This window comes from Hemiscyllium ocellatum, chromosome 1, assembly GCF_020745735.1.
Source record: "Hemiscyllium ocellatum isolate sHemOce1 chromosome 1, sHemOce1.pat.X.cur, whole genome shotgun sequence".
Lineage (NCBI taxonomy): Eukaryota > Metazoa > Chordata > Chondrichthyes > Orectolobiformes > Hemiscylliidae > Hemiscyllium > Hemiscyllium ocellatum.
The window spans coordinates 21584961-21601376 of record NC_083401.1 but is presented as its reverse complement, the minus strand read 5'-3'; the positions used below and the strand labels follow the sequence as shown (position 1 = coordinate 21601376).

General features: G+C 41.6%; 1 protein-coding gene across 1 annotated transcript in view; it reads right to left on the bottom strand.

Moving 5' to 3' along the window:
• The window catches only part of atrn (attractin), a 376923-nt gene that overhangs the window by 159744 nt on the left and 200763 nt on the right, over positions 1 to 16416 (bottom strand). Inside the window, exon 24 of the mRNA XM_060840099.1 lies at positions 15626 to 15783. Within this exon, the coding sequence (XP_060696082.1) occupies positions 15626 to 15783 (158 nt within the window). The remainder of the gene's footprint in view (positions 1 to 15625; positions 15784 to 16416) is intronic.

Here is a 16416-nt window from a genome sequence, read left to right as displayed (position 1 = left end):
CCTGTTGTATCGGAGGTAACCTTCTTTGCTGTCCATTAAACCTCCAATTTTGGTGTCATTTGCAAACTTGCTAACTATACCTCTTAAGCTCCAAATTATTTATATAAATGACAATAAGTAGAGGACCCAATACTGATCCTTGTGGCATTCCACTGGTCACAGGCTTCCAGTTTGAAAAACAACCCTCCACCACCACCATCCTCTGTCTTCTACCTTTGAGCTAGTTCTGTATCTAAATGGCTAGTTCTCCCTGTATTGTGAGATCTAACCTTGCTAATCAGTCTCCAATGGGGAACTTTCTCGAACGCCTTACTGAAGTCCATATAGATCTCATCTACCACTCTGCCTTCATCAATCCTCTTTGTTACTTCCTCAAAAAACTCAATCAAGTTTGTGAGACATGATTCCCCATGCACAAAGCCATGTTGACCATCCCTAATCAGTCCTTGCCTTTCCAAATACACGTACATCCAGCCCCTTGGGTTTCCCTCCAACAACTTGCCCACCACCGACGTCAGGCTCACTGGACTACAATTTTCTAGTCCATTTCATCATTTCCTAAGTAACAGATTCCAGCACTTTCCTGATGACTAATGTCACTGAATTGACCTACAGTACCATTTCTCTCACACTTCTTTCTTGAATAGTGGTGTTACATTTGTTTACTTTGCAATCTGCTGGAACCATTCCAGAAGAAAGAATCATGGAAAATCTTAGCCACCACACCCACTATTTTTCCAGCTAGCTCTCTTTACATCTTTGGGATGTAGGCCATCGAGTCGTGAGAATTTATTGAATGCTGATCTCTGGTTTCTCCAGCACCTTTTCCTTGTTAACATTAGGTACCTTAATTTCTTCATTCTTATTTGCCTTAGATGTTTATTTATAATAGATATTTCTATACAACTGTTCTTGTCACTGTCATTACAAAGGTAGCCAAGGCTGGGAAATACATGTTCCAGTGGGCGGCATGGTGGCACAGTGGTTAGCACTGCTGTCTCACAGCACCTGAGACCCAGGTTCAATTCCCAACTCAGGCGACTGACTGTGTGGAGTTTGCACATTCTCCCCGTGTCTGCGTGGGTTTCCTCCGGTTTCCTCCCACAGTCCAAAAATGTGCAGGCCAGGTGAATTGGCCATGCTAAATTGCCCATAGTGTGAGGAACAGGGGTAAATGTAGGGGAATAGGTCTGGGTGGTTTACCCTTCGGCGGGTCGGTGTGGACTTGTTGGGCCGAAGGGCCTGTTTCCACACTGTAAGTAATCTAATCTAATCTAATACAAAACATTTCAAAATGAATGGAAACGGATAGGCAATGGCCCTTACAGTACTATGATGACATAAGATGTTCAATTGCAACTAAATTCCCCACCAAGTAACTTATCTCCTGATTCCCAAATACCTATTAATTGTCCACGAGCCATGAGTGATACACTATCTGGATGAGTGGAAGGCCAACAAAATGTTGAGAACCTCACCATGACTTAAGAAAATGCAGACTACTGGATTAGCACCCAATCCACCACCTCGAATTTTCATTCTATCCATCACATGCACAGAGGCAACAGTGCATATCATCTGTAGTATTCAGTGTAATAACACGTGAACATAATTTAAATACTGCCTTCCAAACCAGCAATGTCTAAGAACTAGAAGAACAAATCGCCACATTATACTTCCCCTCAGAGTAAAATACCATTGCAATAAAGTTATCACTTGACTGTCACTAGAATAAAATCCTCTCTTCCACCATATACACCACAAAGTGTTCAGGAGTTCAGCAAAGCTTCTCACTATAACTTTCACAATTGTCAATTAGATTCTAATTAATGCTGATCTTGCCACAAGTCACATCACCCAAATACAAAAAGATTGTTGTGTATGAAACAAATTACATAATAATTTAGCTTTTGGGTGCCAGGGATTAATAAAAGCATTCCCCAATTGCTTGATGGTGCTTTCTACAGGAGTGCTCAGGCTGTTCAGTACTTTTTAGGACATCAAATAGACATAAACAGTATAATTGAACCATCTAATTTCACTGTTTATGAGCAAAGAAATCAATAGTATATGACATAATGACAAAAAAATGACAAGCGTCATATTACAAAAGGAAGAACAAGCTATAAGATAGTACAAGATTGCCCCTAGAGAAAATACCTCGAGAGTTAATCCACAATTCTATCCTTTCAAACTCTGTAGACTGATTTTTCTTTTTAAAAAAATCACTAAAAAAAAACAACTTTTCGATTATCGCAATAACACAAAATCTGTGGTGCAACATTTGTAAGGTCACATTGCTATCATTACAAAACTTGAGCTTTTTTGAAAAGTCACTTAATAATTAGGAAAACCAGGGATTAAATCAACCAACATAAGAGACAGTATCGGTGGCTTCAGGCAAAAAAAGACATGCTTCATATAACTGAACTGGACACAGCTGTTAGGCTGATTGCAAGTTAAAGGACAAAGCATAATGTAATGTAATTCAGTTTCAGGCTGCAGCAATTGGAGCCAAGATAATTTAATGCCAACTCCAATTAGCTCCATTTGATTAAGACACTGTAATTCACCAGAAGAGATTATAAATGGTCATTTTACGGTCAGAAATCGAAGCACTAGCTTTGTGGCAGTTCTGCTCAGCATCAGTGATTAAAATACAGCACACTTTAATGAAATTTAGTGAACTCTTTAAGTGTCTGTTGGGAAGATAATCAGTCACTGTTTAATCACCAGTTTAAAAAATTGCTAAATAATTTGTTTATTATATTCAGGTAATCAAAATTTCTGAGATAAATATAAAAATCTTAGATAAATATTCTTGTGAAAGAATCATCAACCCTGGATAAATGCAATCTGGATTTTATAAATGACGCTTTTACCTAAAAGAGGCTCCATAACTTCACTGACACTAAATCAACAATTTTACAATTCTTCATTTATTTAAAACAGTCACTGAAACTGCACCATGCATCTGTAATGTATCTTCGACAAACTGAAACAAAACATCAACCTACTTTAAACCTGGTTTAATCTTTGTTAAAATGGAAAACTTAAGAACTCCTTGTGCTAAATTAACAATCAATGTTGGTTCATATTTTAAAGACCTTAATAGCAAATGTGAGATAGCTGTGGCTCAGATTAAAAGCTTTCCGTAATCATGATTGCAAAAATGTAATAAATCCATCATTACAAGTAATATATTTAAATCCAAGAGAAAATTTAAAATGAAAAGCTATTCCAGTTGAAAATTCAACCTGAACTGCCAGATTTTAAGTCTACTCTGTACTACAGTTTTGCTATTTTTAAATCAACTACCTCAGACATGTTATATCATACTTCGAACAGGTGGGACCTGAACCAAGGCCTTCTAGCCCAAAGCTAAGGACATAACCACTACAACATAATAGCCCTCTTTACAGATATTCAATCTGGTTCCTTCAATGTTGTCCCTGATCAGAGGGTCAGAGACACTATGGCACAGGAGGTAGTCAATTCACTCATCAATTCCATGATGAAACGCTAAAACAGTCAGTCAGTCTCATCCTCCAGCTCTTACGCCACAGTCCCACAAGTCACTTTCCCTCGACAAGACTCCTACACTTTCAGCAATATAGAATTACATAAACTTGTTCCATTACCCAAGTGAAATAGATAATAACCTTTCTTTTCATTCAAATATATCATGTACTCTGGTATTTGTAAACTTACATTTGTAACCCTAAATTATTGCAAATTGTCCAGTGACTTCAATCTCTCATGTGGCTAACCCATTTGTTGATGGGCTGCATTCCATGAAAAGTGCTACCAGTCTAATTATCTGTACTGGCTTCCAGACAAAGCAACGAAAGCTGTTAGGGAATGGAGGTCGTCAGTCAGAAAAACATGGAGGGTGACTGGAACTTTGCTTAGAGAAGTTCCATCTCATCTTTATAAACTTCGATTACTTTTCAAAGACTTTGGACCCATTTCAGAAATTTTCTTAACTTTTCCAGGTTTTCTATTTGGCACAGAACCCTTGCTAAAGTAACAAGGCAATTAATTTCTGAAATCATTCATCGCCTCTGCTTCCACCACACATATAGGTAACAAGTTCCAGATCACTAATGTGCATGTCATCCTCATATACCTAAGGTATCGGTTTCCCAAACACTTGAATTTATGTAGCTTAGAACCTGTATCATCAGCTGAGAACAACTTTCTTTTGTCTACTTTATGTAAACCTGTCACCATTTTGTACATCTTTTTATACACAACAAATCTTTTCTCAACCTCCTTTCCTCCAAGGTAAGCCACATAGCCTCACCAAACTAAACCTTAAATCTATAGTCTTTGTTTCCTGGAACCATTCAGTTCATCACTGCTGCAATCTCTCAAGAATCCTTACATCCTTACTAAAGTGCTCTGACCAGAACTGAATGCAATACCCTAACTGTAACCAAACCACAGCAATTTTAGGGTTCAAGAACTCCCCACCTACGTTCGGGACACCACCCACGCCCTCCACCTCCTCCAGGATTTTCGCTTCCCCGGTCCCCAACGCCTTATTTTCACTATGGAACATCCAGTCCCTGTACACCTCCATCCCCCATCACAAAGGACTCAAAGCCCTCCGCTTCTTCCTTTCCCGCCGCACCAACCAGTACCCTTCCACTGACACCCTCCTTCGACTGACTGAACTGGTCCTCACCCTGAATAACTTCTCTTTTCAATCCTCCCACTTCCTCCAAACTAAAGGAGTTGCCATGGGCACCCGCATGGGCCCCAGCTATGCCTGCCTCTTCGTAGGATATGTGGAACAGTCCATCTTCCGCAACTACACTGGCACCACCCCCCACCTTTTCCTCCGCTACATCGATGACTGTATCGGCGCTGCCTCGTGCTCCCACGAGGAGGTTGAACAGTTCATCAACTTTACTAACACCTTCCATCCTGACCTGAAATTCACCTGGACTGTCTCAGACTCCTCCCTCCCCTTCCTAGACCTTTCCATTTCTATCTCGGGCGACCGACTCAACACAGACATCTATTATAAACCGACTGACTCCCACAGCTACCTGGACTACACCTCCTCCCACCCTGCCCCCTGTAAAAACGCCATCCCATATTCCCAATTCCTTCGTCTCCGCCGCATCTGCTCCCAGGAGAACCAATTCCAACACCGCACAGCCCAGATGGCCTCCTTCTTCAAGGACCGCAGATTCCCCCCAGACGTGATCGAAGATGCCCTCCACCGCATCTCCTCCACTTCCCGCTCCTCCGCCCTTGAGCCCCGCTCCTCCAACCGCCACCAAGACAGAACCCCACTGGTTCTCACCTACCACCCCACCAACCTGCGCATACAACGTATCATCCGCCGCCATTTCCGCCACCTCCAAACGGACCCCACCACCAAGGATATATTTCCCTCCCCTCCCCTATCAGCGTTCCGCAAGGACCACTCCCTTTGTGACTCCCTCGTCAGATCCACACCCCCCACCAACCCAACCTCCACCCCCGGCACCTTCCCCTGCAACCGCAGGAAATGTAAAACTTGCACCCACACCTCCACACTCACTTCCCTCCAAGGCCCCAAGGGATCCTTCCATATCCGCCACAAGTTCACCTGTACCTCCACACACATCATCTATTGCATCCGCTGCACCCGATGTGGCCTCCTCTATATTGGTGAGACAGGCCGCTTACTTGCAGAACGCTTCAGAGAACACCTCTGGGCCGCCCGAACCAACCAACCCAATCACCCCGTGGCTCAACACTTTAACTCCCCCTCCCACTCCACCGAGGACATGCAGGTCCTTGGACTCCTCCACCGGCAGAACACAACTACACGACGGCTGGAGGAGGAGCGCCTCATCTTCCGCCTGGGAACCCTCCAACCACAAGGTATGAATTCAGATTTCTCCAGCTTCCTCATTTCCCCTCCCCCCACCTTGTCTCAGTCGGTTCCCTCAACTCAGCACCGCCCTCCTAACCTGCAATCCTCTTCCTGACCTCTCCGCCCCCACCCCACTCCGGCCTATCACCCTCACCTTGACCTCCTTCCACCTATCCCACCTCCATCGCCCCTCCCCCTAGTCCCTCCTCCCTACCTTTTATCTCAGCCTGCTTGGCTCTCTCTCTCTTATTCCTGATGAAGGGCTTATGCTCGAAACGTCGAATTCTCTATTCCTGAGATGCTGCCTAACCTGCTGTGCTTTGACCAGCAACACATTTGCAGCTGTGATCTCCAGCATCTGCAGACCTCATTTTTTACTCGAAAATTTTAGGGTTCAGCATAGTTGTGTCCTTTCATACCTGACAACTTGATTGACTTGATGATTTGCCAACAAATCTCAACATGCTCCATCACCTTCTATTCTGCTGATGAAATCAGTTACTCTGTTCCCTGTATACTCTTCAAAACTCTGCCGTTGCATATATTTTGCTTCCCAGCCCTTCTAACAAAATGCATCATGTCAAATTTCTATTAAAATGTTATCCTGCTCACTGACTGCCTAGTCCAATCTAGAGCCTGTCAACTGTGTCATCCTCACAATTTGCTACACCTTGCAGGACAAGATGTGGGCCATTCAGCCCACCGAGTGTGCCTCACCATACAATATGATCATGGCTCACTGAACACTTGAATGCCCCTTACCCATCTTATCACCAAAGATCAAGTTTGGGACCAGTGACAATTGTCAAAATTTTACTCTGATTGGAATATCCAAACAATTTTCAAATACTGAAAGTTTTTCATTTCAGCGACAATACTAAAGACTTGTGTTCCAGGATTACATGGGGGATACACAGAAACACTACCACCTCAAGTTCCCCTCCAAACAACTCACTATTCTGACTTGGAAATATATCACCACTCCTTCAGTATGTCTGGGACAAAATCCTGGAACTCGATCCCTAACAACACTCTGTTCTTTATTCCATATTTTCTAAGTAGACCCAAAGAAAATTTACAGCTCAGGAACAGGCCCTTCGGCCGTCCAAGCCCGAGCCGATCCAAATGTACAGTCTAAACCTGTCGGTCAATTGCTAAGCACCTGTATCCCTCTGCTCCCTGCCTACTCATGCATCTGTCTAGACGCATCTTAAATGCGTCTACCGTGCCTGCCTCTACCACCTCTGCCAGCAACGCATTCAAACACCCACCACTCTCTGTGTGAAGTATTTGCTGCGTATATCCCCCTTAAACTTTCCACCTCTCACCTTGGAAGCATGACTTCTCATGAGTGAATCCTTCACTCTGGAGAAAAAAGCTTGTCTCTATCCATCCTGTCTATACCCTTCATGATTTTGTAAACCTCAAGTCAGGTCCCCCCACCAATCTCCTTTTTTCTAGTGAAAATAAACCTAACGTACTCAACCTCTCTTCATAGCTAGCATCTTCCATACCAGGCAACATACTTGCAAACCTTCTCAGCACCCTCTCCAGAGCGTCTGCATCCTTTTGGTAATGTGGCAACTAGAAACTTACACAGTATTCTAATGCGGCCGAGCCGCAATGTCTTGTACAATTTTAACATGATTTGCCAGCTCTTATACTCAATACCCTGTCCAATGAAGGCAAGCATACCATATGCCTTCTTGACCACTCTATCCACCTGTACAGCAACCTTCAGGGTACAATGGACCTGCACTCCCAGATCTCTCTGTCCATCAACTTTTTCCAAGGCTCTTCCATTCATTGTATAATTCACTCTCGAATTAGTCTTGCCTAAATGCATCACCTCACATTTGTCTGGATTGAAAGCCATCTGCCACTTTTCTGCCCAACTCTCCAGTCTATCTATATCCTCCTACATTCTCGGACAGTCCCTTATGCTTTCTGCTACTTCACCAATCTGTGTGTCATCTGCAAACATGCTGATTTTATACTAACAGAAATGATCTTCTAGATCATTTATGTATATTACAAACAACAGTAACCCCATACTGACACCGGTGGAACACCACTGGTCACCTTTCTCCATTTCGAGAAATTCCCTTCAACTACTACTCTGTCTCCTGTTGCTCAACTAGCTCTTTATCCACCCAGCTAGACCACCATGCACATCATGTGACTTCACTTTCTCTATTAGTCTACAATGGGGAACCTTATCAAATGCCTTACTAAAGTCCATGTGTATGACACCAACAGCCCTTTCTTCATCTAACAACTTAGTCACTTGCTCGAAGAAATCTATTAAGTTGGTACGGCATGATCTCCTCGCACAAAACCATGTTGCCTATCACTGAAGCTCATTCTTTTCTAAATATAAATAGATCCTATCGCTCAGTACCCTCTCCAGCAACTTTCCCACCATCGACTTTGTGCTCACTGGTCTATAGTTACCCAGAATACCCCTACTACCTTTCTTGTACAGGGGGACAACCTGAGTAATCTTTAAGTATTCCAGCACCTCAAGGTCCTTGCAGCTGGTCAAGGAGGCAGCTCACCGCCACCTCCTCATGGACAACTGGTGATACGCAATAAATGCTGACCATGTCAGTGATGCCCACATCTCTTGAATGAATAAAGTAAAAACTAGGCACACCCCTAGCCTTGCATTTGGATATTGCAATCAGTTGTCACCCCTAACCAATTTTTTTCAGTACAGATGCAACTCTGGGATCTGCCTCAGTGGTAAAAATGCCCCACTCACAAGAATCAGGACAAAACCAATCCTCTAAAAACCCCAGCAACCTCGAGCATCAATGGAGTAAGCAAAGACGCATCAACAGATCTAATAAAAGGCATTCACACAGCAATCAAATACTCTCTGCTGCTCAGTATGGATTCTGTCACTCAGCTCCTGCCTTGGTCCAAATATGGATGAAGGGGGAGCTGAGCTCAAGATGTGATGCGAGAGTGCCCTGGTCTGGGTATCACGGAAGCAACTGACAGCACAGCAAGCAGCTCTGGAAAAACCGACATGAATGGGAATCAGGGGAGAACATCTCTGCTCAAGGGATTAGAGAGTCTTGTTCATAAATCACAAAAAGTTATCTCCAAGTTCAGCAGGTTATAGGGAAAGTAAATGGAATGTTAACCTTCATTTCAAAGGGAATGGAGTATGAAAACAACACAAGACACTAGTCAGACCAGAATACTGTCAACAGGTTTGGTTCCCTTATTAAAGGAAAGATAAGGAGGGAATCCAGAGAAGGTTTGCTCATTGGGTATGGAGGGACTGTCTTATGAGGAGAGGCAAATCTCATGGAATTTTGAAGAACGAAAGGTGAACTTTTTGAAACATATAAAAGATTCTTTAGGGACTTGACAGATGCGGGTAAATGTGGAAAGGTTGTTTTGCCTTGTGCAAGAGTATGAGACCAAAGGGAATAACCTCAGAATAAGGGGTTGCACATTTAAGACAAATGAGAAAGAACTTATTCTCTCAAAGGGTAATGAAACTGACTGCAAAAAGCTCACAAGATCAGGCCATTAAGTATATCCAAGGTCAGAATAAATTATTAATTGCTCAGTAAATTAGGGGTTTTAGAGAAAATACAGGAAAATGGAGATGAGGACTGTCTGATCAGCCATAATCTTGTTGAATGGCAAAGCTGACTTGTTGGGCTCAAGTGCCTATTTCTGCTCCCATGTCTTATTGTTGTAGTCATACCTGGCCATAAAGGAGGACACACGCGACTGTTCAAGATCAAATTTCTCAATCCCAGGACCTTAGTGCACAAAATGCTGACTGGACAAAGGTCCTGTGCCAAAACTTGCCCGCTTTGAACACTTACCTTGTTCTTTTCCTTCTCTTTTCCTTTTTTTTTAAAAAACTTGCTCAACTTTTCCTCAGTTTGGATGGCATCAGCAACAGCAAAAGCCCAGCACACGGACCTCAGCCAGACCCAGGGTACAAACTCGAACGGACCCAGGGAGCAGAGCTTGAGCAGACCCAGGGCAAGGACCTCGAACAAGCTCCACATGGAGGAGAGAGTGAGCCCTTACTTACTTTTCTGGAGCTAGTACAGGGCCTGAAACCAGCAGCTACTAAATCAGCAAGAGGATGGCCCAGTGGCAAAAGATGGCACCCAAGGACCAGCGATTTCGTTGCTAGCTGTTTAGTGGTGGCGGAAGGAAATCACAGCAATATCGATGAGGTGAGTCCAGCATTGAGAGAGACGTGTCTGATGTCGGTGGGTCCAGCACAGATGGCACAAGGTACTGGTTGACAAGTATCAGCCCAGCAGCAAAGATGGTACCTGAGAATTGGGAACTTCAATGTTGCTTTGTTCTGGTGTAGACAACAGTGAGGCAGTGGGGAGGGATTAGAGTGCAGGTGATGACCTGGTTCAGGACTACTGAACTCTCTTAAAGCTAAATATTTCTATTTTCTCTTATTCTTAAATTTTTCAAAACAACACCGTTTTGTGGTGAATGAAAGCTTTTCGCTGTATTTTATTGTACTCTTACTGTAAAATACACACGATAAAATAAAAATCAAATGCAAAATTCCTCAGACAAATATCCTCGGCCAAACAATTATCAGTTGTTTCATTACAGGCCTCTCCCCAACATAATGTCAGAAGTGGGGAAGTTAATTAATGACTGCAGAGCTGTCAGTATCATTTACAACTCCTCAGAATCAGTCCATGTCCATTTACAGTAAGACCAGGACAACATTCATACTTTGGCTGATCGATAGAAAGCTGTTGTTTTGTGTCACCATAATCTTACCAGGCCACTGGGGCAGCTCTCCCATTAGAACTAGAAGTGACTGGTGGTGACTTAATGTGAGGGCCATCAGACCTCACGTGAGGGAAGAGGTTGAGAAGCAGAGTCCTGCATAGTAATCTCAAACCAGGAAGTAACATTCATCAGACACAAGGTGGCAGATAACAATCCTCTTTAGCAAGAGAGGACTGAACCATCTGTCCATGACTTTTAGTAGCATTACATAGGAACACTGGACTTCATAGTAGGAGTAGACATTTTAACCGATCAAACTCGAATCATTAAATCAGATTTTGGTTCAACTTTCCTGTCTGTCGCTATGAGTGTCAACTCCCTTTTCTATCAAAGAATTAACTTTCTTAAATACCATTCAGTGGCTTAGCCTCCACACCGCCTTGTTGTGAAGAATTCTATAGTGTTACAACACTCAGGGAAGAAATTTCTCCTCACCTCAGTCTTAAAATGGTCTATCCTGAATCCTGAGGACATAACCCCATCCACCCATCACACTCTACTATGTTTCAATAAAGTCACCTCTCATTGTTCTAAACTCAAATGTTTAGAACAGACCTAGCCTGTTCAACATTTTTGTTTAAATATTGCTGAATCAATCACTACTAACACTCTACAAGTTGAAACTAAATCAGAATAGCCACACAGATACAAAAGAAACTCAGAAACCAGTGATTTGGAGAAAACTAACCTTCTGACTCATGAAAAGGATGTCCACTATCTAGAATACACAAATCAGGAGTATAATGTGCCTGGGTGAGTACAACAGCTTATCATCCTGCACAAAACAAACTTGACTCGTACCCAATACATCAACTCCACTCTCATCCTGCAGCAACGACAGTACAAACCTTTTGCACGAATCACAACAGTAACATACCATATTTTCTCCATCTGCACCTTCCAAACCCATAAGCTCTATGACTGAGAAGGACAATGGCAGTCTATACATGGAAACCATCATCTACAGCTTATTCCCAAGCTACGCATTGTCCTGACTTGGAAATTAATTTATTATGTCTTCAGTACCATTGGATGCCAATCCCGAAATTTCCTTATTAAGACTACTGTGGAAACATCTGCACCAAATAGACTACAGTGGTCCAAGAACGTGGATCACCACCACCACCCGTTCAAGGACAATTAGGAATCAACAAACAATGCTGGCATTGTCAGTGATGCCCACATTCCATGGAAGAACACAATAAACATTTAGGTAATGCAGATTACCTGGGATCAGCACTGAACATTGCACATCCCTGTGATTTCCATGCAGATTCCCTGCTGTCTATCCCATTTTTTTGGAAACCTACAGAATATCCTCACAGTAGAATGATCCCTTTCTGCTCCTCAACCTAAAACACATATGTATTCTGTCTTTGGCTGCTTAACTGTTTCTTTACAGAAGAATATTCAAGGCTGCAATATCTTTTTTAATCAATGGAACACACCTGCTCATTTTTCTTCCTTTGCTATCTTCTCTTGAGAATTTTAGGTACTTGACCATTAAAGAGCTCAGTTCTCACTATTTTAAACCATATTTAAATTATTGGCACATTATATTCACAATTTCCCTTTTGATCACTAACCTTATTCATCTCATTGTATATTTATAATGTATTTGATAGTGTTGTGTTCTTCCTAAGCCTTCTTATTCTGCTCTCACCTAGATCAGCCTCTTGTTTTATAATCATTGAGAAATTCTGAATGAAACAATCATTTTTTCCTCTATTTATGTATATAATACTTATATACTTATATATAATAGGAGCAATCCATTCAGCCCTTCAAGCCTGCCCTGTCATTTTATAAGATCAGGACTAGATTTGTCCTGAATTCCATTTTTCCATCCAATATGACAATCTTTAATTCCCTAGCTGAACGAGAATCTATGTCTAGCCTTTAAAATATTCAATGACCTTGCCTCCATCATATTCTGAGGGAGCGCGTTTCAAAATCACAAAACCTCCAGACAGTATTTCCCCTCAACTCTGCCCTAAAAGGGGGAGTACAGCAGGTCAGGAAGCATCCGAGGAGCAAGAAATTCGACGTTTCAGGCAGAAGCCCTTCATCAGGATTCCTGATGAAGGGCTTTTGCCTGAAAGTTTTCTTGCTTCTCAGATGTTGTTCTGACCTGCCATGCTCTTGCAGCTACACACTCTTGACTCTCATCTCCAGTATCTGCGTACTCACTTTCGCCTAAAAGGAGGATGCCTAGTTTCTCCTTGCTCTGGACTCACACTAGAGCAAATATCCTTTGCATGTCCAACTTCTCAAGACTATTCAGGATCTTACGAATTTTAACCATACTTAACAGACCTCCAGTGAAAACAAAATAAAGTTTCCTCAAGACAACCAACTCATTCATCAGAACGACCTCCAGTGCAATGACAAAACAGCACATCATATTCAAGACAGGTACTCACCAATGCCCTGTATGAATAAAGCATTAAATCCTCAAAAAGACAACAAAGAACCACAGATGCTGGAAATCAGAAGCAAAAACAGAAATTCCTGAAAAAACTCAGCAGGTCTGGGATCTGATGAAAGGTCAATATGGTGGTATAGATAACTTCCTTCACTGTCGACTAAGATTACAAAGGGATCTTGATCAATTGGGCTAATGGGCTGAGTGGCAGATGGACTTAAATTTGGATAAATGTAAGGTATTTCATTTTGTTAATGCAAACAAAGACAGATTTATACAATTAATACGAGGGTCCTGGGTAGTTTGTTGCACAGAGACACTTAGGGGTTTAGGGACGTTTTTTTGAAATATGCGTCACAGGTTGACAAGGGTGTTCAGAAGTTATTTAATGATCTGAGCAATGAAGACAAGCATACTAAGTACAGAGATTGGGACATCATGTTGTAGTTGTTCAGGACAGTGGTGAGCCACGTTTGGTATACAGTGTACAGTTCTGGTTTCTCTGCTATAGAAATAGTATTTTTAAATTGGAGAGGGTTCAGAAAAGGTTTACCAGGATAATGAGAGTAGAAGAGAGGGGTGACCTTATAAGGTTTATAAAATCACGAGGAGCATAGATAAGATGAATAACAAAGATCTTTTCACCAGGGTGAGGAGTTCAAAACTAGGGGGCAAATTTTTAAAGTGAGAGAAGATAGATTTAAAGGGGCAACTTTTTTCACACAGAGGATGATTCATATGTGGCATGAACTGCCAGAGGAAGTGGCAGACACAGGTACAGTTACAATATTTAATCGACTTTTGGACAGGTTTAGAGGGATATGTGTCAAATGCAGGCAAGTGGGACTAGTTTAGTTGGGCAAACTTGGTTGGCTTCAATGAGTTGGAAGTAAGGATCCGTTTCCCTGCTAAATCACTGTTTGATGGTAGCATCCTGTTGGCAGACAACATCCTTTGAATGTAGAGACTAGCGGAGTGAAAAATAAGAACAAGGGGAACCTTGTTATTTTTCTGAGAAGAAAGGTAAGGGTTGAGGGCAGAAGTTCTATCCAATTGCTCTTCATTTCCACCATACACAAAACAAATTTGGTGAATCTAGAATCTTTATTGCACTCCCTATTTTTTCCTGAGACATGGAACGAAGAACGAATATTCCATTAGCCTTCATAACAGCTTGCTGCACCAGTGAATTATTGAAAATACCTTGGTCCTTTCCAATCACTCCTAACTTTAAAAAAAACTGCATGTGTTTCTCCTACCAAAGTGGAGAACCTCCCATTTCTATCACATTATATTCCATCTACCATGCTCTTGCCCATGCACCAAGCATATCCAAATCTTTCTGTAGCTTTAGCCTTTCTCACAACAAACATTCCCACTTGGTGTTGTTGAATCCATAAATTTGGAAAAATTACATTTGGGTCACACCTCTAAATCAGTGATATATATTGCTAACAGCTGGAACCAAAGAACCAATCCTTGAGGTACCCAGTAATCACAGCCTGACAATACAAGAATAACCCATTTATTTCAACAATCCAGAAAACTCTTATCCTCCCTGACGCTCTATACCGAGTCCAGCTACTTCTCCAGGCACTTTCTACACACCTGACCCCCACCCCCCCCGCCCAAATTACTGAAGATACAGAAGTGCAAACAAGTCTCAGCCATCCAACATAACCTTAAATGAAAAGAAAAAAACTTCATTTTAGAATCCAGTTCACTAGTCAAGCTTAATTTGAATTGATACCTCTCAGTTTGCTCTCCACGAAGACTGCTATTATGTACTAATTTACTTGGTACAGTTGAAACGTTTAGTTGGAAGAAACAGGTAATTGTAGATAATACAAGAACAAAAATGTTGAAAATACTCAGCAGTTCAGGCAGTATCTGGAGTGAGAAACAGACTTAAAATTAAACAATGAGCAGTAAAGCCTGCTCCACCATTCAAGAATACCTTAGTCAACATATTCTGTCTTTTTATTTGAAATTGCTTGTTGTCTTACATGTTATTAGTTAGAGGACAGCTGCTGAGGGAAACAGAAAGGCATTCCACCAGTACAGCCAAGATTAAGTTATCAAGTCTGTGGGGGAAAATCTGTGTTGAAACAGAAAAAGTTGATGTTGTACCTAACCACAAGTCTGACCTGAGAGTGTTTACTCCACACACTGGATGGTTAAAAGGCCAACATTCACATCCCATCCTTAAGCAATAACTGCTGGCAAAAGCAAGCAACTTGCCAAAAAAGCCCCAACATGCGACAGCCCATTTATCCTCCAGTACTGAGCAAGCCCAAAGTGTCTCCCAGAGAAAGTCCATGGCAAACCTTTCTATGCAAAGTCAATGGACTGACTGCCAGACTTCGAGAAATCATCATAAAGCTCCTGAAGCCATGGAGTTGATGAGACAATTTGGTGCAGAAATATGATTTTTAAAATACTGCCAAACATTTCTGAAAAAGGAAACAAAAACTTAACCACTATACTTTATTTACATTGAAATAAAATGTAAAGAAGCTCACCTGTATCTTAATGGGCCAGGTGAAGTTGTTGACATACACAAAGAAAGTTATATTAGGATTGTTACGAAAATCAAATTTCTCATTCGAGAAGCTGTCCCTGTATTCCTTAATGTTAGTTTTTGAAACAATTGGCATTTCTTCTCCAGGTGGTGTGCCCGCTGAAGTAGACAGAAGAAAATCAAAATTCATTCTTTAAAATCCCAGAATGTATGCAAATCCTAACATTAAGAAAAATCATTCATAACAGTAAAAGAGCTCAAACAAGGCACAGACAAAACAGTATTTTTATACAGCCATTGTATGATCTGGAACAAAGTGAGCACATTTTTACCAACGTCTGCTTTGATGCAACACAGCACAAAATCCCATGTATGCAGCCAAGGACAATGTGTAATTAGACTGAAAACATGCCAAGGTATTTCATTGTCAGGTATTAAGAAATAACTTAGGAAGGGAATTCTATTGTCTCTAAGGCTGAAGGCACAACAGCCAAATGAACAGCAAATAAAGTTGGACTTGCTCAAGAGGCCAGAACTTTTCAAGAAAAGAAATCTGAGGGGATTACAGTGAAAGGGCAGACTTTGCCCTGTATGTTTCATAAATATTATGATTTTTAAACTTTCTAGCCTGGTTCTCTCATTTGATTCATTTTTTTTTCTTGCCTTGACCAACCAACACTGCATCTTGCCCATCATTCCTAGTCTGAGATATATTACATTCCTGCAATCATGTATCATTTCAATTTTCTTACAACAGTAACATTAGTTATTTATTTTGCCACCAAAAAACAA